Below are 26,108 nucleotides of genomic sequence, written 5' to 3' on the forward strand. Positions count from 1 at the left end.
AGACGTCTCCTCTCCTCCTGCTCCGTACGACGCTGTTCACAGATGGAGGCACAATGCGACAGGTTACTTTTATCATATTATGTCTTTATAGGAGTCAGAGAATTGTTTTTGCAATGGTTGAAAGGCCACCTGTGACCATTTTTTCTTCTTCTTAATAATGAAGTGATTAGTCTGCGTTACAGTAATCCCATGGTTTTACTGTCACCCTATGTGACCCTGAAACCCAAGTATTAAGCACTTGCATCATTCTCCATCGTTAATAATCGGCCAGACCTGCGCAGGTTGGAAAGTTTCCTGCTTTCATTGTAAAAACGTATCTTTAATGTGTCCTCGTTTCATGTAAAATGCACCAAAAAAAGTCCAAGTTTAGGAAGTGTGTATGTATATACATATATATGTATATGTGTATGTGTATACATATGTATGTGTGTGTGTTATATGTATGTGTGTTGTGAGGCAGTGACCAGTGTCACATGTGAGGGTCACTGTACGTTCCCCCCAGGATGCGCACAGAGACACATTGAGGCCATGGGAGTGCATTGTAGTCACAGGTATAGCTATGATTGCAATGAAGAATAAAAGAGTATAGGTCTTTGACAGGCTATTTGTCCATGGCAGATTTAAGAAAATCTGCTGGGCTTTTATTTTTTAAACAGCCTACAGGATGGTAGTGAGGCAGTCTGTTTCCTTCCTAGCCGGGTTTTCCAATCCACAGGTTGCTTGCAAAAACCCTTGAAGCAGAGGGTTGGGTGTGTCAGTGTCAGTTTGGTTTTTGCAAGAGTGCAGAGCAGAAGGCTCTGCAGAGCTCCACCTGTGTGAGGCAACACAGTCAAGCGTAGCTAAACAGCCGAGGGAGCTGAAAAGCCTGGCACCCTCAGCATACACGGCGGTGCAGTTGCCCACGGTAACGGGTCTCGGAGGTGGACTGGTGTTGTGAATTCTGTTCTCGAGCTCCCTCCTGTGGTTATGAATGGTACTTCGGCGAGTTCTGTTCATGGACTCCCTCTGGTGGCTGTGAGTGGAGCTGCTGGTTCTGAGATTCATTCTCCAGCTGATCTCGTTAAGGCCTTGGCTGGCTGCTCTATTTAACTCCACTCAGATCGTTACTTGATGCCAGCTGTCAATGTCCTAGTACTGGTTCAGTTCTCTTGGATCTTCCTGATGACCTGTTTACTTCAGCAAAAGCTAAGTTTCTGCTAGCTTATTTGTTATCATTGTTTTTGTCCAGCTTTCTATCATGATTTTGTTCTGTTACCTGGAAGCTCTCCGATGCAGAGTGGCACCACCGCGCCGTGAGTCGGTGCGGTGGTTTCTTTTGCACACTCTGCGTGGTTTTTTGTTAGTGTTTTATGCTGACCGCAAAGATACCTTTTCTATCCTCAGTCTGTTTAGTTAAGTCTGGCCTCCTATGCTGAAACCTGTTTCATTTCTGTGTTTGTGACTTCCATCGTAACTCACAGTCAATATATGTGGGGGCTGCTTATTTCTTTGGGGAATTTCTCTGAGGCAAGGTAGGCTGTATTTTCTATCTTTAGGGGTAGTTAGCTCTTAGGCTGTGAAGAGGCGTCTAGGCAGAGTCAGGAACGCTCCACGGCTATTTCTAGTTGTTGTGATAGGATTAGGACTTGCGGTCAGCAGAGCTCCCACTTCCCAGAGCTCGTCCTGTATTACTAGTTTGCTCATCTGGTCATTTCTAGTGCTCCTAACCACCAGTTCAATCATAACAGACTGGTGTGTTTATTGGCTGCAATCTGGAGGATATGTTTCCTGGCTGCGATCCGGACATGTGTGTGTACATATATACAGTGTATCTATCTATATAGCAAACTAAAATAGAAACTCATATATTATATAGAGTCATTACAAACAGAGTGATTTATTTCACGTGTTTATTTCTGTTAATGTTGATGATTATGGCTTACAGCCACTAAAAACCAAGATTCAAATAAATTTATAGAATTTATAGAATGGGATTTTCTGGATTTTATTTTTTATATTCTATCTGTCAATGTTAAAATTAACCTACACTTAAAATTATAGACTGTTCACGTCTTTGTCAGTGGGCAAACTTAGAAAATCAAGGGATCAAATACTTATTTCCCCCCACTGTATCTCTCAATGTTAAAATTAACCTACCCTTAAAGTTATAGTGTAAACCTTCTTAGGCTGGTTTCACACTTGCGTTTTGATCTGCAGCGTTTTTTAAAAAAACGCATGTGGTGAAAAAACGCATGTAAACGCGTGCAAACGCTGCGTTTTTTAGACGCATGCGTTTACATGCGTTTTTTCCTGCGTTTGCGTTTTTTAAACGCATGCTGAGAAGTGTGTGACAGCTGCCAATCATCAAAATCAACTAGAAAACCCACTATAAACAGAAATAGCTAGGGTTAGGGTTAGGGTTAGGATCCCTAGGGTTAGGGTTAGGGTTTTCTTGTTTTTTCTTGTGTTTAGGGTTAGGGTTAGGGTTTTCTTGTTTTTTCTTGTGTTTAGGGTTAGGGTTAGGGTTTTCTTGTTTTTTCTTGTGTTTTCTATAAAAACGCATGCGTTTTTAACGCAAGCAAACGCATGTGCTTAAAAATGCATGCGTTTACATAGACAGCAATACATTTTTTTGCCGCGAATAAACGCATGCATTTTTTTTGCGGCAAAAAAACGCCGCTAGAAATTACTACAGGTTGCATTTCTGCAAACAAACGCACGCTAAAAAAACGCATGCGTTTTTAATGTTAAGTATAGAAAAAAACGCATGCGTTTTTTAGCGCTAAAACGCAGCGGACAAAAACGCAAGTGTGAAACCAGCCTTAGCCCGCACTCAATACTAACATCTTAGGCGCCTCCTGTGATTACTAAGCCTCCACTTCGTCATGATATTGCTCCATGATGTCATGGGCGCCCAGTAATCGCAAGAGGTTCTCAGGATTTTGGCCAAGAAAGTTTTTGCTACCCTGGTCTGGCTTCTACGGAGAACCAATGTGGCTGCCCCTTAGCCATAGAGATGACACTGTTGTTACATGGTATCAATGGTAACAGTGTAATGCTGATTTCCCCCTGCGGAGGCAGTGCAGAAAAACTGAACACTTATCAGAAGATTACAGATGATTGCCGGTGGTCAGAGGGATTGTCCAAAGTGTAGAAATGACCAAAATGACCCTGTGCCCAGGTGTCCCTGTCGACCCTTCTGTTGATCTGGTGATTGATATCTTCTTATTTCTTTGTCCTTGTGTTACTAACGAGGCATATATCTCGATGTTAGTATTAGCCAGCATACCATGTGTTAATATGTCCCCGGTAGGTTCCAGTAGTGCAGTATAGTTTCCGCGCACATTATTCCGCCATCGTGCGCTGACCTACTTCTAACTTTCATGTTACATTTTCTATCACTCACAAGTTTCGGGGGAGAAAAGCCTAATCCAGATTAGTTTGTCAGGTTTGAAGTCATGTCTGCTCATTCTTTGGCGCATTAATTGGGATTCATGCCGTCTAAATGCCGTGTGCCGCGCGAATGTGCGAGGGGAGCGTCTTCTGCATTACTGGATTCACAGGTGGAAAAATGTCAGCAAATATAGACACGAGAAGTCATCAATGGTCGTCCGCGGGTCTGTAACCCCTGGGATCTATAAAGTGCCCGCGGTCCCCCGTGAGGACGGATAGGAGGCCACTAGCAGAGAAGAATAAGTGCCAAATCCACGATGTTGGTCCTGTCGGTTAAACAAGTTAATCTACATAATACATGGCTCATACATAGGTAGAGGTGACTGGGCCCATAGGTCACATTATCGAAGGCAGAAAGACGGAAAACACCAAAGGCGCCATTTTTCTTTATTTATGGAGCAATGTTATGAGTTAAAGGGGTTGTCCATTGATAACTTGCTGATCGACAGATCGGGACGTTTTATTGGATGCCCAATCACTACTCAATTCATTCACTATGGGGCTCAGCATCCCCATATGGAATGAGTGGATCGGCGGTGGAGTGTGTGCACTGTTGCTCCATTCTGATATATAAACATTCCCTATTCTGCCCATCGGTTTAGGTCCCAGCACTCGGACCACCACTGATTAATAAGTTATCACATATCCCGAAGGTAGGCAATAACTTTTTTACACTGGATATCCCCTTTAAATCTTATGTTAAGTGACTGCTTTTGCCAGTCAATGACCATCTCCATGATGTGTAGTTTACAGTGCTCTTATGTCAGTCATGGACGGACCTGAGGGTGAGAAAGGGATTGAGTAGATTTTAGTAAACTGAATCTGGTTGGTCACATGGAGTAACTCAAGGTCCCACATGGAGTAAGTCAAGTTCTCACATGGAGTATCTCAAGGTCTCGCATGGAGTAACTCAAGGTCTCCCATGGAGTAACTCAAGGTCTCGCATGGAGTAACTCAAGGTCTCGCATGGAGTAACTCAAGGTCTCGCATGGAGTAACTCAAGGTCTCGCATGGAGTAACTCAAGGTCTCGCATGGAGTAGCTCAAGGCCTCACATGGAGTAACTCAAGGTCCCGCATGGGGTAACTCAAGGTCTCACATGGGGTAACTCAAGGTCTCACATGGAGTAACTCAAGGTCCCAGGAATAGGACAAGCTATCAGCTAAAGGAACGATCATGACAACTTTAGATGTATGGACACCATCAGTGTGCTGTCACTTTTTCACATGGATTATATGGATGTTGGATACTCTTGGTTTTTAGAGGGATTTTCCCATTTTGGCAAATTTTCACCCATCCAAGTGACAACTTGCTAATTATTGGGGGAACAATAAACTGCTGGAATTCTCAAAAATTGTGAGTGAAGGGCAGAAAAATGCCAGGTTAGATTAGCTCCATTCATTGTCTACAGGAATGCAGGAGCACAGTGCGCGACTTTCTAGGCAGTGTCATAGACAGTAGATAGGGCAGTGGTGCACCTGCGTGACTGTAACAACCCTGCCGGCGTCACTGCATGGCCTTCCATCCCCCACCTGCTTGATACATCAACTCACTCACCCTGTGCCATGCTGTGAGATCTGTCTGCTGCCGACTCCATGCCGTGTGCTTCATGGCCGCTTGCTCTGTGTACACTTCCTGGCTGTGTGCATAGGGGGGCGGCGCCAGCAACTCCTGTTTCTTATTCAGTCTGTGTGCACCTCCCTAAGGTGTCTCTGGCCAATAGCCTAGAGGCCTCGGATTCTTAAGGCGTCCTCACCCATTGGAGGATGCCGGAGCAAACTTACTTCCTCAGTCAGTACTTTGCTGCTGAGGTGTCTGGTCCTGTCTCTGTGTCCGCCACCCAGTGGGGCATCAAACCCTGATCTGAATCTGTGTTCTGTTACTTCTGTGTCTGAACTCTGGTCTATGTCCGTTCCTGTCTGTACTCTGGTTTATGTCTGTTTCTGCTTTGGTTGTTGCCATTTCCACTCTGCTGTGTGTATCTCTGCGCTATCTGTTGTGAACTCTATTTCTGGGCTCCCTCTTGTGGTCACAAGTGGTACTGTGTGAGTGCTATCTTTCTGCAGGTTTGTGACTGGCATCAGCTGTCTCGTTATATGTGGGCTGGTTTCCTATTTAAGCTCACTTGGACTCTCAGTCTATGCATGCTGTCAATGTATTCAGTGCTACTCTGATTCCTTCTGACTACCTTGCTACCAGTCTCTTCAAGAGAAGCTAAGTTTCCGTTTGTTCATTTTTTGATCATCAGTGTGCAATATGTTCCTTGTCCAGCTTGCTAATATGTGATTTCCTTGCTTGCTGGTAGCTCTAGGGGGCTGAGATTCTCCCCCCACACCGTTAGTTGGTGTGGGGGTTCTTGAATTCTCAGCGTGGATATTTTGTAGGGTTTTCTGCTGACCGCACAGCTCACTATCTGTCTTCTGCTATCTAGTATTAGCGGGCCTCAGTTGCTGAATCTGTTTTCATTCCTACGTGTGTCTTTTCCCCTTACCTCACCGTTATTATTTGTTGGGGGCTTCCTATATCTTTGGGGTTATTTCTCTTGAGGCGAGTGAGGTCTTGCTTTCTCTTTAGGGGTAGTCAGTTTCTCAGGCTGCGTCGAGACATCCAGGATTTTAGGCACGTTCACCGGCTACCTTTAGTGTGTTTGGATAGGATCAGGATTGCGGTCAGTCCAGTTACCACCTCCCTAGAGCTTGTTCTTTGTTCAGTAACTTAGCTAGTATTTCTAGTGATCCACAGCCACTGGGATCATAACAGTACAGCAGGCCTAGCTCTGAAAACATTGTGTCTGACAGAGGATCCCAGTTTGTGTCCAGATTTTGGCGGATTTTTTGTGCTAAGATGGGCATTGATTTGTCTTTTTCGTCGGCCTTCCATCCTCCGACGAATGGCCAAACCGAGCGAACTAATCAGACGTTGGAAACTTATTTAAGATGTTTTGTTTCTGCTGATCAGGATGATTGTGTGACTTTTTTGCCATTGGCCGAGTTTGCCCTTAATAATCGGGCTAGTTCTGCCACTTTGGTTTCGCCTTTTTTCTGCAATTCTGGTTTTCATCCTCGTTTTTCCTCGGGTCAGGTTGAGCCTTCTGACTGTCCGGGGGTGGATTCTGTGGTGGATAGGTTGCAGCAGATTTGGAACCATGTGGTGGACAATTTGAAGTTGTCACAGGAGAAGGCTCAGCGTTTTGCCAACCGCCGTCGCGGTGTTGGTCCCCGACTTTGTGTTGGGGATTTGGTATGGCTGTCTTCTCGGTATGTTCCTATGAAGGTTTCCTCTCCTAAATTCAAGCCTCGCTTCATCGGTCCTTATAAGATTTTGGAAATCCTTAAACCGGTGTCTTTTCGTTTGGACCTCTGTTATGACCCCAATGGCAGAGGATCTCAGAGGTTACAACAAAGTCTGCAAACACAAAAATACCAGCTCATAGGGAAGTGGTAACTAGGCTGACCATATACCTGATCCTAGCACAACAACTAGCAGTAGCCGGGGAACGTACCTACGTTGATTCTAGACGTCTCGCGCCAGCCGGAGAACTAACTAACCCTATAAGGGAAAATAAGACCTTTCTTGCCTCCAGAGAAAAGACCCCAAAGTTAAATACAAGCCCCCAACAAATAATAACGGTGAGGTAAGAAGAAAATACAAACGTAAGAATGAACTAGGTTTTAGCAAAGAGAGGCCCACTGACTAATAGCAGAATATAGGAAGATGACTTATACGGTCAGCAAAAAACCCTATCAAAATATCCACGCTGAATATTCAAGAACCCCCGAACCGACTAACGGTGTGGGGGGAGAATATCAGCCCCCCTAGAGCTTCCAGCAATATCAGGAATCACATTTTGTACAAGCTGGACTAAAATTAGGACAATGCAAATAACCAAAAATAAGGAAGCAGGACTTAGCTTATCTTGCAAAGAATCAGGACCAGCAGACAGGAGCAAACAGAAATGAACTGATTACAACGATGCCAGGCACCAGACTGAGAATCCAGGAAGTTTAAATAGCAACACCCCTGGCCTAACGAACCAGGTGGGTACCAAGCTGGGGAAAGACAATCCCAGTGCCATACCACTAGTGACCACAAGAGGGAGCCAAGAAGTATAGTTCACAACAGTACCCCCCCTTTAAGGAGGGGTCACCGAACCCTCACCAAGACCACCAGGGCGATCAGGATGAGCAGCGTGAAAGGCACGAACCAAATCGGCCACATGAACATCAGAGGCGACCACCCAGGAATTATCCTCCTGACCATAGCCCTTCCATTTGACCAGATACTGAAGCCTCCGTCTAGAGAGACGAGAATCCAAGATCTTCTCCACCACGTACTCCAACTCGCCCTCAACCAACACCGGAGCAGGAGGCTCAACAGAAGGAACCACAGGCACAACGTACCGCCGCAACAAAGACCTATGGAACACGTTGTGAATGGCAAACGACACCGGAAGGTCCAAACGAAAGGACACTGGATTAAGGATTTCCAAAATCTTATAATGACCGATGAAGCGAGGCTTGAATTTAGGAGAGGAGACCTTCATAGGAACAAACCGAGAAGACAGCCATACCAAATCCCCAACACGAAGTCGGGGACCCACACCGCGGCGGCGGTTGGCAAAACGCTGAGCCTTCTCCTGTGACAACTTTAAGTTGTCTACCACATGATTCCAAATCCGCTGCAACCTATCCACCACGGAATCCACCCCAGGACAGTCAGAAGGCTCAACATGTCCCGAGGAAAAACGAGAATGAAAACCAGAGTTGCAGAAAAATGGCGAAACCAAAGTAGCGGAACTAGCCCGATTATTAAGGGCAAACTCAGCCAATGGCAAGAAGGTCACCCAATCATCCTGATCTGCAGAAACAAAACACCTCAAATAAGCCTCCAGTGTCTGATTAGTTCGCTCCGTTTGGCCATTAGTCTGAGGATGAAAGGCAGACGAAAACGACAAATCAATGCCCATCTTAGCACAAAAGGATCGCCAGAACCTGGACACAAACTGGGATCCTCTGTCAGACACGATATTCTCAGGAATGCCGTGCAAACGAACCACATTCTGAAAGAACAAAGGAACCAGATCGGAAGAGGAAGGCAACTTAGGCAAGGACACCAAATGGACCATCTTGGAAAAACGATCACACACCACCCAGATGACAGACATTCCTTGAGACACCGGAAGATCTGAAATGAAATCCATGGAAATGTGTGTCCAAGGCCTCTTCGGGACAGGCAAGGGCAAAAGCAACCCGCTGGCACGAGAACAGCAAGGCTTAGCCCGAGCACAAGTCCCACAGGACTGCACAAATGACCGCACATCCCGTGACAAGGAAGGCCACCAAAAGGACCTAGCTACCAAATCTCTGGTGCCAAAAATCCCCGGATGCCCTGCCAACACCGATGAATGAACCTCGGAAATGACTCTGCTGGTCCATTTATCAGGAACAAACAGTCTGTCAGGTGGACAAGAGTCAGGTCTACCAGCCTGAAATCTCTGCAACACACGTCGCAAATCAGGAGAAATGGCCGACAAGATTACTCCCTCTTTAAGAATACCAGCTGGCTCTGAGACTCCAGGAGAGTCAGGCACAAAGCTCCTAGAAAGAGCATCAGCCTTCACATTCTTCGAACCAGGCAGGTACGAGACCACAAAGTCAAAACGGGAGAAAAACAATGACCAACGAGCCTGTCTAGGATTCAGGCGCTTAGCAGACTCGAGATACATCAGATTTTTGTGATCAGTCAAGACCACCACACGATGCTTAGCACCCTCGAGCCAATGACGCCACTCCTCAAATGCCCACTTCATGGCCAACAACTCCCGATTCCCAACATCATAGTTCCGCTCAGCAGGCGAAAACTTCCTAGAAAAAAAAAGCACATGGTCTCATTACAGAGCAACCAGAGCCTCTCTGCGACAAAACAGCCCCTGCACCGATCTCAGAAGCATCCACTTCAACCTGAAAGGGAAGTGAGACATCAGGCTGACACAAAACAGGCGCCGAAGTAAACCGGCGCTTCAGCTCTTGGAAGGCCTCCACGGCTGCAGGAGCCCAATTAGCAACATCAGAACCTTTCTTGGTCATATCCATCAAAGGTTTAACAACGCTAGAAAAGTTAGCGATAAAACGACGGTAGATGTTAGCAAAACCCAAGAACTTCTGAAGACTCTTAACAGACGTGGGTTGAGTCCAATCATGAATAGCTCGGACCTTGACTGGGTCCATCTCCACAGCAGAAGGGGAGAAAATAAAACCCAAAAAGGGAACCTTCTGCACTCCAAAGAGACCCTTTGAGCCCTTCACAAACAAAGCATTCTCACGCAAAACCTGAAACACCATCCTGACCTGCTTTACATGAGAGTCCCAATCATCAGAAAAAAACAGAATATCATCCAGATAAACAATCATAAATTTATCCAGATACTTCCGGAAGATGTCATGCATAAAGGACTGAAACACTGAAGGAGCATTAGAGAGCCCAAAAGGCATCACCAAGTACTCAAAATGACCTTCGGGCGTATTAAATGCAGTTTTCCATTCATCTCCCTGCTTAATGCGCACAAGGTTGTACGCACCACGAAGATCTATCTTGGTGAACCACCTGGCACCCTTAATCCGGGCAAACAAGTCCGACAATAGAGGCAAAGGATACTGAAATTTAACAGTGATTTTATTCAGAAGCCGATAGTCTATACAAGGTCTCAAAGATCCGTCCTTCTTGGCCACAAAAAAGAATCCCGCACCAAGAGGGGAAGAGGATGGACGAATATGCCCCTTCTCCAAAGACTCCTTGATATAAGAACGCATTGCGGCATGCTCGGGTACAGACAGATTAAATAATCTTCCCTTAGGAAACTTACTACCCGGAATCAAATCTATAGCGCAGTCACAGTCCCTATGAGGAGGAAGAACACTGGACCTGGACTCACTGAATACATCCTGATAGTCAAACAAATACTCAGGAACTTCTGAAGGAGTAGAGGAAGCAATAGACACCGACGGGGAATAGCAATGAATTCCCTGACAGCCCCAACTTGACACAGACATAGCCCACCAATCCAAAACTGGATTATGGGTCTGTAACCATGGCAGACCTAAAACGACCAAATCATGCATTTTATGCAGAACAAGAAAACGAATCACCTCCCGATGTTCAGGAGTCGTGCACATGGTCACTTGTGTCCAAAACTGCGGCTTATTTTCCGCCAATGGCGTAGCATCAATTCCTCTAAGAGGGATAGGATTTACTAAAGGCTCCAAAACAAAACCACAGCGCTTGGCAAACGACAAGTCCATAAGACTCAGGGCAGCACCTGAGTCCACAAACGCCATAACAGGGTAGGAAGACAATGAGCAAAATAAAGTCACAGACAAAATAAATTTAGGTTGCAAATTACCAATGGCGACAGGACTAACAACCTTTGTTAGGCGTTTAGAGCATGCTGATATAACATGTGTAGAATCACCACAGTAAAAACACAACCCATTCTGACGTCTATGATCTTTCCGTTCGATTCTAGTCTGAATTCTATCACATTGCATTAAATCAGGTGTCTGTTCAGACAACACCACCAGAGGATTAGCGGCTTTGCGCTCCCGCAAACGCCGGTCAATCTGAATGGCCAGCGCCATAGAATCATTCAGACTTGTAGGAATGGAGAAACCCACCATCACATTCTTAATGGCTTCAGAAAGGCCATTTCTGAAATTTGCGGCCAGAGCACACTCATTCCACTGAGTAAGCACGGACCATTTCCGAAATTTTTGGCAATACACTTCAGCTTCATCCTGGCCCTGAGAAATAGCCAGCAAAACTTTTTCTGCCTGAATTTCAAGATTGGGCTCCTCATAAAGCAATCCGAGCGCCAGAAAAAACGCATCAATATTTGCCAATGCCGGATCTCCTGGCGCCAACGAGAAAGCCCAATCCTGAGGGTCGCCACGCAAAAAGGAGATAACAATTTTAACTTGCTGAGCTGAGTCTCCAGACGAACGAGGTCTCAAAGATAGAAACAGTTTACAATTATTCCTAAAATTCCTAAATTTAAATCGATCTCCAGAGAACAGCTCAGGAATAGGTATTTTAGGTTCTGACATAGGACTACTAGTAACAAAATCCTGAATGCCCTGCACACGTGCAGCAAGCTGATCCACACTAGTAATCAGAGTCTGGACATTCATGTCTGCAGCAAAGCTTTAAGCCACTCAGAGAAAAAGGGGAGGAAGAAAAAAAAAAAAACTAACTCAGAATTTCTTTTCTTTTAATCCCACTTCTGCAATGCATTAACTATTCACTTAGGCCTGGCATACTGTTATGACCCCAATGGCAGAGGGTCTCAGAGGTTACAACAAAGTCTGCAAACACAAAAATACCAGCTCATAGGGAAGTGGTAACTAGGCTGACCATATACCTGATCCTAGCACAACAACTAGCAGTAGCCGGGGAACGTACCTACGTTGATTCTAGACGTCTCGCGCCAGCCGGAGAACTAACTAACCCTATAAGGGAAAATAAGACCTTTCTTGCCTCCAGAGAAAAGACCCCAAAGTTAAATACAAGCCCCCAACAAATAATAACGGTGAGGTAAGAAGAAAATACAAACGTAAGAATGAACTAGGTTTTAGCAAAGAGAGGCCCACTGACTAATAGCAGAATATAGGAAGATGACTTATACGGTCAGCAAAAAACCCTATCAAAATATCCACGCTGAATATTCAAGAACCCCCGAACCGACTAACGGTGTGGGGGGAGAATATCAGCCCCCCTAGAGCTTCCAGCAATATCAGGAATCACATTTTGTACAAGCTGGACTAAAATTAGGACAATGCAAATAACCAAAAATAAGGAAGCAGGACTTAGCTTATCTTGCAAAGAATCAGGACCAGCAGACAGGAGCAAACAGAAATGAACTGATTACAACGATGCCAGGCACCAGACTGAGAATCCAGGAAGTTTAAATAGCAACACCCCTGGCCTAACGAACCAGGTGGGTACCAAGCTGGGGAAAGACAATCCCAGTGCCATACCACTAGTGACCACAAGAGGGAGCCAAGAAGTATAGTTCACAACAGACCTCCCAGCATCGTTTGCCATTCATAATGTGTTCCATAGGTCTTTGTTGCGGAGGTATGTGGTGCCTGTGGTTCCTTCTGTTGAGCCTCCTGCTCCGGTGCTGGTTGAGGGCGAATTGGAGTACGTGGTGGAGAAGATCTTGGATTCTCGTATTTCCAGACGGAGGCTTCAGTATTTAGTTAAGTGGAAGGGCTATGGTCAGGAGGATAATTCCTGGGTTGTCGCCTCTGATGTTCATGCGGCCGATTTGGTTCGTTCCTTCCATGCGGCTCATCCTGATCGCCCTGGGGGTCTTGATGAGGGTTCGGTGACCCCTCCTCAAGGGGGGTACTGTTGTGAACTCTATTTCTGGGCTCCCTCTTGTGGTCACAAGTGGTACTGTGTGAGTGCTATCTTTCTGCAGGTTTGTGACTGGCATCAGCTGTCTCGTTATATGTGGGCTGGTTTCCTATTTAAGCTCACTTGGACTCTCAGTCTATGCCTGCTGTCAATGTATTCAGTGCTACTCTGATTCCTTCTGACTACCTTGCTACCAGTCTTTTCAAGAGAAGCTAAGTTTCCGTTTGTTCATTTTTTGATCATCAGTGTTCAATATATTTCTTGTCCAGCTTGCTAATATGTGATTTCCCTGCTTGCTGGTAGCTCTAGGGGGCTGAGTTTCTCCCCCCACACCGTTAGTTGGTGTGGGGGTTCTTGAATTCTCAGCGTGGATATTTTGTAGGGTTTTCTGCTGACCGCACAGCTCACTAACTGTCTTCTGCTATCTAGTATTAGCGGGCCTCATTTGCTGAATCTGTTTTCATTGCTACGTGTGTCTTTTCCCCTTACCTCACCGGTATTATTTGTTGGGGGCTTCCTATATCTTTGGGGTTATTTCTCTTGAGGCGAGTGAGGTCTTGCTTTCTCTTTAGGGGTAGTCAGTTTCTCAGGCTGCGTCGAGACGTCCAGGATTTTAGGCACGTTCACCGGCTACCTTTAGTGTGTTTGGATAGGATCAGGATTGCGGTCAGTCCAGTTACCACCTCCCTAGAGCTTGTTCTTTGTTCAGTAACTTAGCTAGTATTTCTAGTGATCCCCAGCCACTGGGATCATAACAGCTATCCCTCTGCTCTGCTTGCCACTGTCTGTGGTTCTGTGCTTCTCTGCTTTGCTCGCCACTACCTGTGCCTCTTTGCTTTGCTCACCACAACCTGTGGCTCTGTGCCTTCCCGCTCTTGGCTCCGCCTCCAGCATCTCCGCTCTTGGCTCCGCCTCCATTGTCTCCGCTCTTGGCTCTGCCTCCAGCCTCTCCGCTCTTGGCTCCGCCTCCAGCGTCTCTGCTCTTAGCTCCACCTCTAGCGTGTCCGTCCTTAGCTCCTCCCTCTCCTCTGCCTTCTCACTCTTTACTCTTAGCTCCGCCTTCCACTTCTCTGCTCTTAGCTCAGTCTTCTCCTTCTCTGCTCTTTCCTGCGTTTCTTTTCTTGGCTCCGCCTCCTGCTCCTAACTCCACCTCCTGTGGTTCTGCTTAGCATCCGCTCTTGCGGCCTTGCTCTATCTCTGTTCTGCAACTTGCCGTGCAAGTCTCTACCTGTTTCGTTATGTTCACCAGTCCGAACAGGTCCCTACCTGTTTCCATATACCCTCCAGTCTGAACATGATCTTATCTGTCTCCATGCACCCACCTATCTGCCAGCGTGCCAGCCGTGCCCATCTGCCTGTATCTCCGTCAAGCCAGTCTGCCCGTCATGTTCTTATGACTGATCTTCAGGAGCGCACAGCTCCTCCTCCTGATCCTGAAGATTGTTCGTTCTGACCAGCAGCAACGTTGCACCATTGTGCCGAACTGTGCACTCTAAAATGCCGCTTCGCCTGCTTCCAAGGAGACACTGAAGCTGGCCGGATGCGGTGAGCTTGTAAGCGCTGTGCTCTTTGCCTAGGAACCTGCCACCTCTGATAAAATGCAGAAGTGGACGGTAACCTAGACAACATACAGTAAACAATAGACATAAAAATCTTTCTGTTTCTGAGAATGGAGAGAATTTTTCATAACAAGTGAATTGCAAAGTTGCCAAAAAGTGATTGACAGACGCCGTAAACATCGGAGACACAAATGTTTTTATTAGGGAACATCGGAATTGGTTACTTTTTAGCCAAAGCTTTGTTAATAGCAGTATATAATGTACAGTACGTGGTCTGCAGAACTTGTGGATTCCTTACAATAATTGTATTTGTTTTTTCTTTTAGGAAAAAGTAGAGTATGCCTTCCTCATCATTTTTACAATTGAAACGTTTTTGAAGATCATCGCATACGGCCTAGTGATGCACCCCAACGCTTATGTAAGGAACGGCTGGAACCTGCTGGATTTTGTCATAGTCATTGTAGGGTAAGTGTGGATTTTATTTCATCAGTCGAATCTGAGTTTGCGGACTGTAATGGTAACGCTATGGTAATGGAAGTGACGAGTCTACTATTTTACAAAAGTGAGTGCATGCCCTATGTGTTGCAGACATCTTCCATCCCTTTAAAGGGGGATGTGCCCGAAAATACAGTTTGGGGCGAAACGGCACAATCCCACTACCACAATCGCACAGACGTGGTCAACCTTTTTAAGTCGCATATTTTAGTAAAGATATGGGGGGGAACTACACCTTATTTTATTTATTTTTCCATCCTTTGGTTTTGTATTTTTTAATATATTTATTATTTTAGTATTGTAAGTTTAAATGGAATCTGTCAGTAAGATCAACCCCACCCCCCAAAAAATAATGCTTATGTACTGTATATATGTATGCAGATCTTTGACATGTAAATCCTCAAACACCTTTATTTCTTTTGTCTGTTGCTACATTCCTGAGTATTTCCATTCATATGCAAATCTGACAGTTTTGCTATTTAATCTGAGAGCGGCATGATGTAGGGGCAGAGACCCTTACTGCAGGGATGTGTTACTTACAGGGCTGCATGGTATAGCTTTGATAAAATCCTATAGATTTAGCAGTTCTCTAAGTGCTGAGTTGTGTATAACTCCGCCTACATCACTGATTTGCAGCTGTGTACACTGTGCATATGCAGAAAGCTGCTAATCAGTGGTGGGGGCGGGGTTATACAGAACAGGAGGACAAGGAGGCACATGACACTTAGTCTTCTAGTGATAATCTCCTGCTGATAAAACACTGATTTTATTGAAATTTTAACAAGCAGCTTAATAAGTGACACATCGCTGGAATCAGGTTCTCTGCCCTTACATAATACTGCTCTCAGATTACATTGTAAAATCGTTGTGATGGATTCCTCTTAATCCTTTCCTTATTTATCTTCTATATTACGTTGTATGCGTTTTTAGTCACAATTATACTCTGCTATTATCATTTTTTTTATTGCTGCAGATTGTTTAGTGTAGCTTTGGAACAACTTAACTTTGGTACCAAAGAAGTGGAAGGAGGAACCCACTCCACTGGGAAATCTGGTGGTTTTGATGTGAAAGCTCTGAGAGCCTTTCGTGTGCTACGTCCCCTCCGATTAGTGTCCGGTGTGCCCAGTAAGTACTTTTTTTTTTTTTTTTATTGCTAGCTTATATTCTGGGTACCTTATACCTGAAAATTACCACATTAAAGAGGTGTCCACTACTTTTTCATTGATGACCTATCCTTAGGGTGGGTCATCAATGACTGATCGGCCGGGGTCCAGCACCCGACACCTCTGCCAATGCCGTAAATACTCACTTGCAGCGCCGCTCCGTCTTCTTGTAGTGGCCGCGGGCAGGGTACCGCAGTGCACATCCAACTGCTATTCACATCAGTAGGAGGCGAATGTGCAGTACCCTGCGGCAGCCACTACAAGTAGACGGAGCAGCGCCGCAAGTGAGTATTTCTGGCCGGTGGCCGCCGATAACAGCTGATCGGCGTGGGTGCCGGGTGTCGGATCATACATTGATGACCTATCCTAAGTAATGAAAAAGTAGTGGACACTGCTCATTCATTCCTCATGCACGCAAACAAAATCGGACATTTTTAATCCGTTCTCTTGATCCAATTTGCATTCATTTTTGATCCTCAAGTCCATTTCTATCATCAATTTGACATCTGTTTTTCTCACATAAAATAAAAAAAAATTCCGAAATTTTCCTACTCATTGAACAGTAAAAAATAAAAACGAGGGTGACGTAAGGATGGCATTTCCCTGCCTCCATTCTTTTTCACTGATCCATTGGTTCGGATGGGCGAGTTAGATCCCCATATGCTTCCTACAGATTGTCATGTGGATTTCACATCAAAGTGTAAATCCTCTATATTATTGTTATTTTTATTGTTCATTTTTATAGCACCATTTATTCCATGGCGCTTTACATGTAAAAAAAGGGCATACATAGACAAGTACAATAAACATGAGCAATACAAGGCACACACAAGTACATAAGGAGAGAGGACCCTGCCCGCGAGGGCTCACAGTCTACAGGGGATGGGTGAGGATACAGTAGGCGAGGGTAGAGCTGGTCATGCGGCTGTTCAGTAGACTGAGGATCACTGCAGGTTGTAGGCTTGTCGGAAGAGGTAGGTCTTCAGGTCCTTTTTGAAGGTTTCTATGGTAGGCGAGAGCCTGATGTGTTGGGGTAGAGAGTTCCAGAGTATGGGGGAAGCACGGGAGAAGTCTTGTATTCGGTTGTGGGAAGAAGAGATAAGAGGGGAATAGAGAAGGAGATCTTGAGAGGATCGGAGGTTGCGTGTAGGTAAGTATCGGAAGACCATGCCGCAGATGTATGGAGGAGATAGGTTGTGGATGGCTTTGTATGTCATAGTTAGAGTTTTGAACTGGAACCTCTGGACAATAGGAAGCCAGTGACAGGCTTCGCAGAGAGGGGAGGCGGGGGAATAGCGGGGAGACAGGTAGATTAGTCAGGCAGCAGAGTATAGGATGGATTGGAGTGGTGTCAGAGTGCTAGAGGGGAGGCCACAGAGTAGGAGGTTGCAGTAGTCAAAGCGGGAGATGATAAGGGCATGCACAACCGTTTTTGCAGTTTCTTGATCAAGGAATGTACGGATCCGGGAAGTTGGGGCCGGCAGGAAGAGGCAAGGGCTTGGATATGTGGCTTGAAAGAGAGGGTAGAGTCAAGGATCACCCCGAGGCATCGAGCGTGTGGGACTGGGGAACGTGAGCAGCCATTGACATTGATGAATAGGTCTTGTGGAGGGGTAGAGTGAGGAGGGGGAAAGATGATGAATTCTGTTTTGTCCATGTTCAGTTTTAGAAAGCGAGCAGAAAAGAAAGTTTAAATAGCGGACAGACATTGTGGGATTTTGGTCAGTAAGGAGGTGAGGTCAGGTCCGGATAGGTAGATCTGTGTGTCATCAGCGTAGAGATGATACCGAAAACCGTGGGACTCTATGAGCTGTCCCAGGCCAAAGTGCCTTTTCACACCTAGTGTTTTTGATGGCCATTTTATCGCAATTTTTTTGTGCAGAAAAAAAAAAAATCACCTTTTACAGTAGCCATTAAGTGAATTACATTTCCCAAATCTCCAAAATCTCATTCATGTGGTGTTTTTTTTTTTTCCTTGCAATTTTTTTTTTTTTTTTAACAAAAGCTCTGCATTTTCACTCTGTTAGCGTTTTTACTGCAATTTTTTTCCTCATTTTGAGATCATAATGGCTTGGCCCCAAATTTACCCTGTGGCTTTCTGGCCACAGCCTCCGGTTTTTAATGAAGGAAAAAAATGCATCAGAAAAGCAATGTGTGAACATGTCCTAATGGTCTGCACCAGAATTGACATAAAGGGATTTTGATGCCCTGAAAGTTTTTAAAACTTTATCCACGTGTATTGAACTGATGTGGATTTTCAATGAAAAAAAGCTATGCTAAAAATTCACAGCAAAACTGCATTGTGCAACTCTTCCCAAACAGTAGAAGGATTTGCTCTTTCATTCCCCATCATTTTTGTAAATGTCAGGCTTGGTGTGACAGCTAAATTTGGTGTCTGGTTTAATTTGGCATTAAGAGAAGAGAGCGCTCCTGGGGTCATGCATGAAAATGCTGTAAATGGCAAACAGCAAATGGAAAAGAGCTATTGTGACACGAGTATCGATCCATAAAAGTCTCTCCAATCTCTCCGTGTCGTTGCGTCCTTCTACTTAAGAATCGCGGAGCACGTCTTCATTGTGATTTATAGATTGTATAGCTCCAGATTAGTAATCCAAGGGCCTGTTCAGATGAGCGTCATTTCACTTTCTTTTTATAAGAGCACAGTCCGATGGCCGTATAGGACGAACGATAATTGTATCACAATACTCGGACTGGCCGACGGCTATCCTGACTCAATCATGGCAGCGTTTATTTCTATGCAGCTGTCACGCTTGGGTGAGGAGAGCCACCGGCCTGTCACGGGTATGTTAGAAGCCGCAGACAGTCGCACTGCATCTAGCTGCAAAAAGTCTCTGTGTTTGGCTTTGCAGACACCTTCTTAACCCTTCTGACTCTTTGACCCAGTGGCAACCTTTCTCCGGCTCTATATGACACCCCTGGACCTGGGTGTTTATAGACTCACAGCCTGCTGCTGGTAGTTACCGGTGATATTTCCATTTCCCCCTGTTGAGGCTTGGAGCTATAGCAGTTGGCTATCTTCCTCTTAGGTGTTGCTGGAAATCATCTGTGTTACATCTCTGAGTCTACTCAAGATAAATGTACCTCTTGTTTGTCTACCCCAGTTGTCTTTAGTCGTAGTGGGGATCGACTCGCGCTCACCCCGTCATTCCCTAAACAGGGCTTATCGCCAGGGTTAAGCAGGGATTAGATTCCTGCTCGGCGATAGGTGCAGAACCTATATAAGGACGTTTAGGGCAGACAGGGTGACTTTATATCTTCCGAGGGGTCTCCACTCCCCCGTTCCCTAGTGTTGAGCTCCCTTCCCCTCATCCCTTCGTTTTGCACTTACTCTTTCCTACACTATGCGTGACACGGCCAGTCTAAGTATTTAGATGCAACCGTTGTCGTCGCTATATGGCCGTCTGACTGCACCCTAATTATTATCGCTTGAGTCTTTGTGCTGGTACGTTTCCTGCAGTTTTTGGTACTCCACAAAATACTTGGGGACCTGCAGAAGTTGCAAAGTTAGAAATTACAACCAGGCCCCCAAACCACGGTGTGCACATAAAACAAGTGTTCAATATAAATTATAAGTCCATACTGTTTTACGGTTTTGTATATTTTTAGAGTCAAGCGTTTAGGTTAAAGAGGACCTTTCATCAAATTTGTCTTTTTTAACTGGACACACAAAGTAATAGTAGCTGTAGAGTAGAATAAAACTTTTTTTATTTTTCTTTATTTTGCCTGTCCGTTGCAGATATATTAGCATTCAAAGTACTTGGCACTTAATGAGTTAACTTTTTAAGTCCAAGTAGGTTTTATCAGACAGCTTTCAGTGGGGGGTGTGTACTTCTTCCCCCTGTATGATGCTGACCAATCATAAGCAGGCAACAACACTTAGAGGAAACAAGAACACCCCCCCCACCATAGCTTAGAGCAATTTTCTCATTGTATGAGATGTAATGATACACACATTCACACTGGGTCCCTGCAGCGCAAAACAAGCTGCTCACCAATCAAAGGCAGACAGCTGATGTTGGCGAGCAAGTCACTGGCGGCATATGGCAGTGAAGTCATGCCCTGCCCGTCGCTTGCACACTAAAGTCAGCTGTTAGCTGCGCACTGGCCACAGAAGAGGGAGCCAGGGAAGGTGAGTAGAATCGTAAATATTTTTGTTTGTGTGTTAGAGAATAGTGACAGAGCATGGGACATGTATACCAGGGTCGGGGACATATATACCAGGATGGGGGACATATATGCCAGAATTGGCCCAGGATGGGGGACATATAATACATTGCCATTCCTCTTTTTCTTCTTCCAGGTTTACAGGTGGTCCTGAACTCCATTATTAAAGCCATGGTTCCCCTGCTGCACATCGCTCTGTTGGTTTTGTTCGTTATTATAATTTATGCTATTATTGGATTAGAGCTTTTTGTTGGGAAAATGCACAAATCCTGTTTTTTCCTTGGCACTGGTAAGTTAAAGAAACTTTTAAAAAAAACTTTAGTAGCGATAAAAGTGATAATCTGAGCAATCTGGATATGATTTAGCAGCCAGAGAATCCTTAAAAGGAATGTGTATTCAGGAAATGACCTACTGTTTAAATCAGGTTTTTATGTTCAATATCTTTTTTTTGTAATTTTTTTTGTATATATTTTTTTCATATTATAGTCTGTATTAAAAAAAAATGTTGGTGTCTTACAATTTTCATACTGTCAACTGGAGCAATTTTTTACTCCCACTTCCTTTCTTCAGGAAATGCACATGTACATTGGCAGCAATAGACTGACTCAGATCGTATATTTATTATTGAAGCATCTAATGAGCGTGTGCAAATATTACTTTGAAGGGACGGCGAGCAAGATCAGCTATGACATTGTTCTTTTTTGTGACTGGTGAATCCTGTGTTATCAGCTGTTTATAGAAGTGTCGCCGATTATTATCATCCTGTCTGTGATGATAATGAGTCTGCTGTAAAGCCTTCTGCAATAAAGCAAAAAAACAAAACAGGAAGTATGAGTCTAAAATAGCTCCAATTGCAAGATAGCTATTTTTTCAGTACAAATTAATTGTTTTATCTGAAATGCTGGGGTGTTTTAGAGAATAAACCATTCTTTGAAAAGCTGTCAGAGAACCATGTGTCTTGTTTGACTAGTGTCGGAGGCCAGTTCGGTGGCTTCCTCTCACCCCACTTCCCTCGACTGAGAGGTCTCTATATGTATTTATGTAGGGAAAGACCTGTCAATTAAAGGGAACAGTGAGGATAAGTCCAAGGGGACTGCATTGTAGTAATCAGCAGAGACACATACTCCCGTGGTTCGGACAGTGTGAATCAGATGATCGGTTCCGTCTTAAATGAGACTTTTTTTTTTTTTATCATCACTTAAAATCCATATGGCAGAGTAGGAAGAAATGAGCAGATGGCACATAGTCTTGTTAGAAAAGATTTAGTATAACTTATATTATATTAATTTAAAGAGGACCCGTCATCTCTCCACCTATTGTAGTTAAAGAGATTTTTCAAGCACACAGATTACTGAAACAAAATAAAGCCTGTTAAAAATGAGGAAACTTTATAATTTACTTGCTGTTAAAATTCTGCTATCTCTGAGCTTTAACATGTGGCAACGTGACCTCCAGTTCCTTACCTCCTGCTACAGTCTGATATAAGTACAGAGAGGAGCTTCATGTCTGTGCTTTGAATGGCGCAGTAAGTGCTGAACAGTGATGCCATGGGGGTGTGATCCTGAGCAAGATTTCAGTGACTGGGGACGTGCACAGGGAGGGAGGGAAAGGTAATGTCAGGGAGCGTGGTCTGTGATCCTGCACGAGTTTACAGTGACTGGGGATGTGCACAGGGAGGGAGGGAGAAGTGATGTCAGGGGGTGTGCCCTGTGATCCTGAGCAAATTTACAGTGACTGGGGATGTGCACAGGGAGGGAGAGCCAGAGGAGCACATGGCAGGATCCACACAGAACAAAGTAATCTTATCAGCTTGTGACTATAGACTAGAGAGATGGAGCTGGCCTGTCCCAGACTTCCAGATGACAGTAGAATAAATTACTACATTATGTGTCTCATTGCTCCACCTTCTGTGCACTGAACAAGCCAATGACAGTACCTGGAACACTATGGACTGCAGGAGAGTCTCAGGATAGCAAATACTAGGTGAACTAGGAGGAATCTTAGGAAGGAGAATCTGTGTTTGCAGCGATTTATCCATCTTTAGAGTCTCAGGGTGGTGCTTTGTAGGAGTCTCAGGGTGGTGCTTTGTAGGAGTCTCGGGATGGTGCTTTGTAGGAGTCTCAGGGTGGTGCTTTGTAGAAGTCTCGGGATGGTGCTTTGTAGGAGTCTCAGGGTGGTGCTTTGTAGGAGTCTCAGGGTGGTGCTTTGTAGGAGTCTCGGGATGGTGCTTTGTAGGAGTCTCAGGGTGGTGCTTTGTAGAAGTCTCGGGATGGTGCTTTGTAGGAGTCTCAGGGTGGTGCTTTGTAGGAGTATCGGGATGGTGCTTTGTAGGAGTCTCGGTGGTGCTTTGTAGGAGTCTCAGGATGGTGCTTTGTAGTGTAGGAGTCTCAGGATGGTGCTTTGTAGGAGTCTCAGGGTGGTGCTTTGTAGAAGTCTCGGGATGGTGCTTTGTAGGAGTCTCAGGATGGTGCTTTGTAGGAGTCTCAGGGTGGTGCTTTGTAGGAGTCTCGGGATGGTGCTTTGTAGAAGTCTCGGGATGATGCTTTGTAGGAGTCTCGGGATGGTGCTTTGTAGGAGTCTCGGTGGTGCTTTGTAGGAGTCTCAGGATGGTGCTTTGTAGTGTAGGAGTCTCGGGATGGTGCTTTGTAGGAGTCTCAGGGTGGTGCTTTGTAGAAGTCTCGGGATGGTGCTTTGTAGGAGTCTCAGGATGGTGCTTTGTAGGAGTCTCAGGGTGGTGCTTTGTAGGAGTCTCGGGATGGTGCTTTGTAGGAGTCTCAGGGTGGTGCTATGTAGAAGTCTCGGGATGATGCTTTGTAGGAGTCTCGGGATGGTGCTTTGTAGGAGTCTCAGGGTGGTGCTATGTAGAAGTCTCGGGATGATGCTTTGTAGGAGTCTCAGGATGGTGCTTTGTAGGAGTCTCAGGGTGGTGCTATGTAGAAGTCTCGGGATGATGCTTTGTAGGAGTCTCGGGATGGTGCTTTGTAGGAGTCTCAGGGTGGTGCTATGTAGAAGTCTCGGGATGATGCTTTGTAGGAGTCTCAGGATGGTGCTTTGTAGGAGTCTCAGGGTGGTGCTTTGTAGGAGTCTCGGGATGGTGCTTTGTAGAAGTCTCGGGATGGTGCTTTGTAGGAGTCTCATGGTGGTGCTTTGTAGGTGGAACAGATGGGCACTGAGGGTGGGAATGAATGAGCTATGGGACAGAAAGAGATCTTGGGAATTGTATTTTAGGGACACAGAGGTAGAGTTGGCAGGACTTTCTGGATAAATACAATAAAAGACCACAAGGATGGCTGCAGGGGGCTGAAGTGGTGCTAAAAAATAAAGATAACAAGGGTTCTGGGAAATCATAAAAGGGACAGCCCTTTTATTTTACTTGGAAAACCCCTTTAATTCTTGTATATCCTTTGAAAAAGCGATTCAAATCGAGTAAAAAATTTTCAATAAACTCTGCATTGGTCCGTTACTATATTAGGCTGCGGTCACACTATCAGTATTTGGTCAGTATTTTACATCAGTATTTGTAAGCCAAAACCAGGAGTGGAACAATTAGAGGAAAAGTATAATAGAAACACATCACCACTTCTGTATTTATCACCCACTCCTGGCTTTGGCTTACAAATACTGATGTAAAATGCTGACCAAATACTGATAGTGTGAACGTGGCCTTACTCTGCTAGGAAATGTGTGGAAAATTTTTTTTTTTTGGGAGATGCGTGAGTCCTCATCGAGTCCTACACTCCTACTCGTTCACTGTACTTCTTACTCCACAGAATTGCTGGCCGAAGATGAACCTGCGCCCTGTGCGTTCTCAGGGAACGGGCGCGTGTGTCCAGTAAATGGTTCAGAATGTAAGAGCGGATGGGCTGGGCCTAATGGGGGAATAACCAATTTCGATAATTTCGCCTTTGCAATGTTAACTGTGTTCCAGTGCATCACCATGGAGGGCTGGACTGATGTCTTATATTGGGTAAGTCATACTGCTCTCACAGTAATTAGTAGAAATGTTCAGTACGCGGTGGAAGCCACCATTTTTGTGACCTAATAATTGATGGGTTTGCAGGTATAATATAATTTTTTGTTTGTTTAAGGCTATGTTCACACAGTGCAGATTATTTGCGGTTTTTTAGCGTTTTTGCGCTATAAAAACGCTATAAAACCGCAAATAATCTGCATACATTAAGCATCCTATCATTTTTAATGAAATCCGCAATTTCTGTGCACATGATGTGCGTTTTTCCGCATGAAAAACGCATTGCGGTAAAAATCCGGACATGCTCATTAATTTTGCGTTTTTTTCGCGGTTTTTCCACTGTCTAATGCATTGGGAAATGTTTGGGAAAAACCGCGACAAAAACGCGTCAAAAACGCGCAAAAAACGCGTAAAAAAACGCATGCGGTTTTCATGCAGAAAACCGGCAGAAATGTCAGGATTTTCCCAGGAATTTTCTGCATCAATTCCTGAACGTGTGTATGGGGCCTTAGTGGTTCAATTAGCGTTTGTCAAAAGTTAAAAAATTATCCCAGTTCCCAGCTCAAGTTTTTGAGCTATTCTTCACCTTTTAGGTCCTTATTAACTCTAAATCTTTGGGGTCTGACATCTGGGGACTCTTTGTATCTTTGTATGCCTTTAATTGTATGTATAGAAGTAGTCCCGTTCTCAGTGCATGTAATATTATATATAGTTTATTTAAAATAATCCAAAAATGCATTGGGGGGGGGGGCGTGAATTCATCAAACTTTATTCTCTCGAAAACGGTTGTGGAAAAGTCAAAATTTATGTAATGTATAGTCGCACACAAATTTGGGGACTATTGGTGTTTTTACACCTGCCCTGCCACTTTTTGAAGATTAGTTGGGGATAATTTTTGGACTTTTGTGCATTACTGGGTAAAAACACTGATCATCAAGTTTAGTGCTTTTATACCAGTCTTGATCCCGCGGCTGCTGGAGTAAAATGCGCTTTTATACATTTTTGCTATAATTTATTCCACTTTTGTAGTGTAATTTATAGTCTTGAAGACCACACCCCTTCCGATTAATCTCCGCCAATGAACATGGCGTTAGAAAACCAAAATTTGCATAATTTCTGCACAGCTCATTTTTTTTTACTGGCCTAAAGTTCTTGATGAATTCGCCCTATATGTCCTATGATGTAAATCAGTGCAACTTGTTTTATAAAGAACTGAACAAGCAGGGAATGCGGTGACATCTAAAGATAATCGCTGACAGAATTGTGATTACAGCTCCGAATGACAGTGGGTGGCCCTACAGAGCCATAGAAGTATATAGTGTATATAAAAATGTATGCTGTGTTATAATTTTCCATATAAACAACCCCCAGCTCAAAAAAAAAAAAAAAAAAAAAAAGTTAACCTAAAAAAACAAAGCCTGAGCCCCGTAGACTTCTACTAGTTTGAGGTTAGACTGAAAATGTAAAAAAAACTGCTTGTCGATGAGACATTTTAAGATGATGAAAAAAAAATAAAAACTCAATTTTATCCCTTTTTTATAATTCATCATCAATGTAAAAGATTCAAATTAAGATCCCATCACGTCCGACCCCCCGAGGTGAGAGGAGCGGGATAAAGTTATTAGATTAGTCTAATAAGGAGTCATTTTTATTTCTGCGCCTTCTCTGGAATATCTAATGGCCGCAGACCCTCTTTCTGGTTGCATATACTTTATCCTTCATCCTGATGTCCACCGCTTCTGGTTTTTTAAAGTCCACCTGTCATTTAAAATGCTGTTATTAAATCCTCACCACCTGCCATAGAGCTCATTACTAACTTTCTTGATGCCCCCCTGGTCAAATCACTGCTTTTACAAGGAGGGTCTGTAGGTATTCGGGTGGTGGTGTATTG

The 26,108-nt window shown here is 44.5% G+C and overlaps 1 protein-coding gene across 22 annotated transcripts in view; it reads left to right on the forward strand.

Moving 5' to 3' along the window:
• CACNA1D (calcium voltage-gated channel subunit alpha1 D) overlaps nucleotides 1–26,108 on the forward strand; it is a 293,921-nt gene that overhangs the window by 111,670 nt on the left and 156,143 nt on the right. For all 22 annotated transcript variants that reach the window (XM_077278290.1, XM_077278291.1, XM_077278292.1 and 19 more), the window contains exons 4-7: nucleotides 14,730–14,869; nucleotides 15,873–16,024; nucleotides 20,384–20,536; nucleotides 24,018–24,214. In XM_077278290.1, the coding sequence (XP_077134405.1) occupies nucleotides 14,730–14,869; nucleotides 15,873–16,024; nucleotides 20,384–20,536; nucleotides 24,018–24,214 (642 nt within the window). The remainder of the gene's footprint in view (nucleotides 1–14,729; nucleotides 14,870–15,872; nucleotides 16,025–20,383; nucleotides 20,537–24,017; nucleotides 24,215–26,108) is intronic.

This window comes from Ranitomeya variabilis, chromosome 8, assembly GCF_051348905.1.
Source record: "Ranitomeya variabilis isolate aRanVar5 chromosome 8, aRanVar5.hap1, whole genome shotgun sequence".
In the NCBI taxonomy this organism is placed as follows: domain Eukaryota; kingdom Metazoa; phylum Chordata; class Amphibia; order Anura; family Dendrobatidae; genus Ranitomeya; species Ranitomeya variabilis.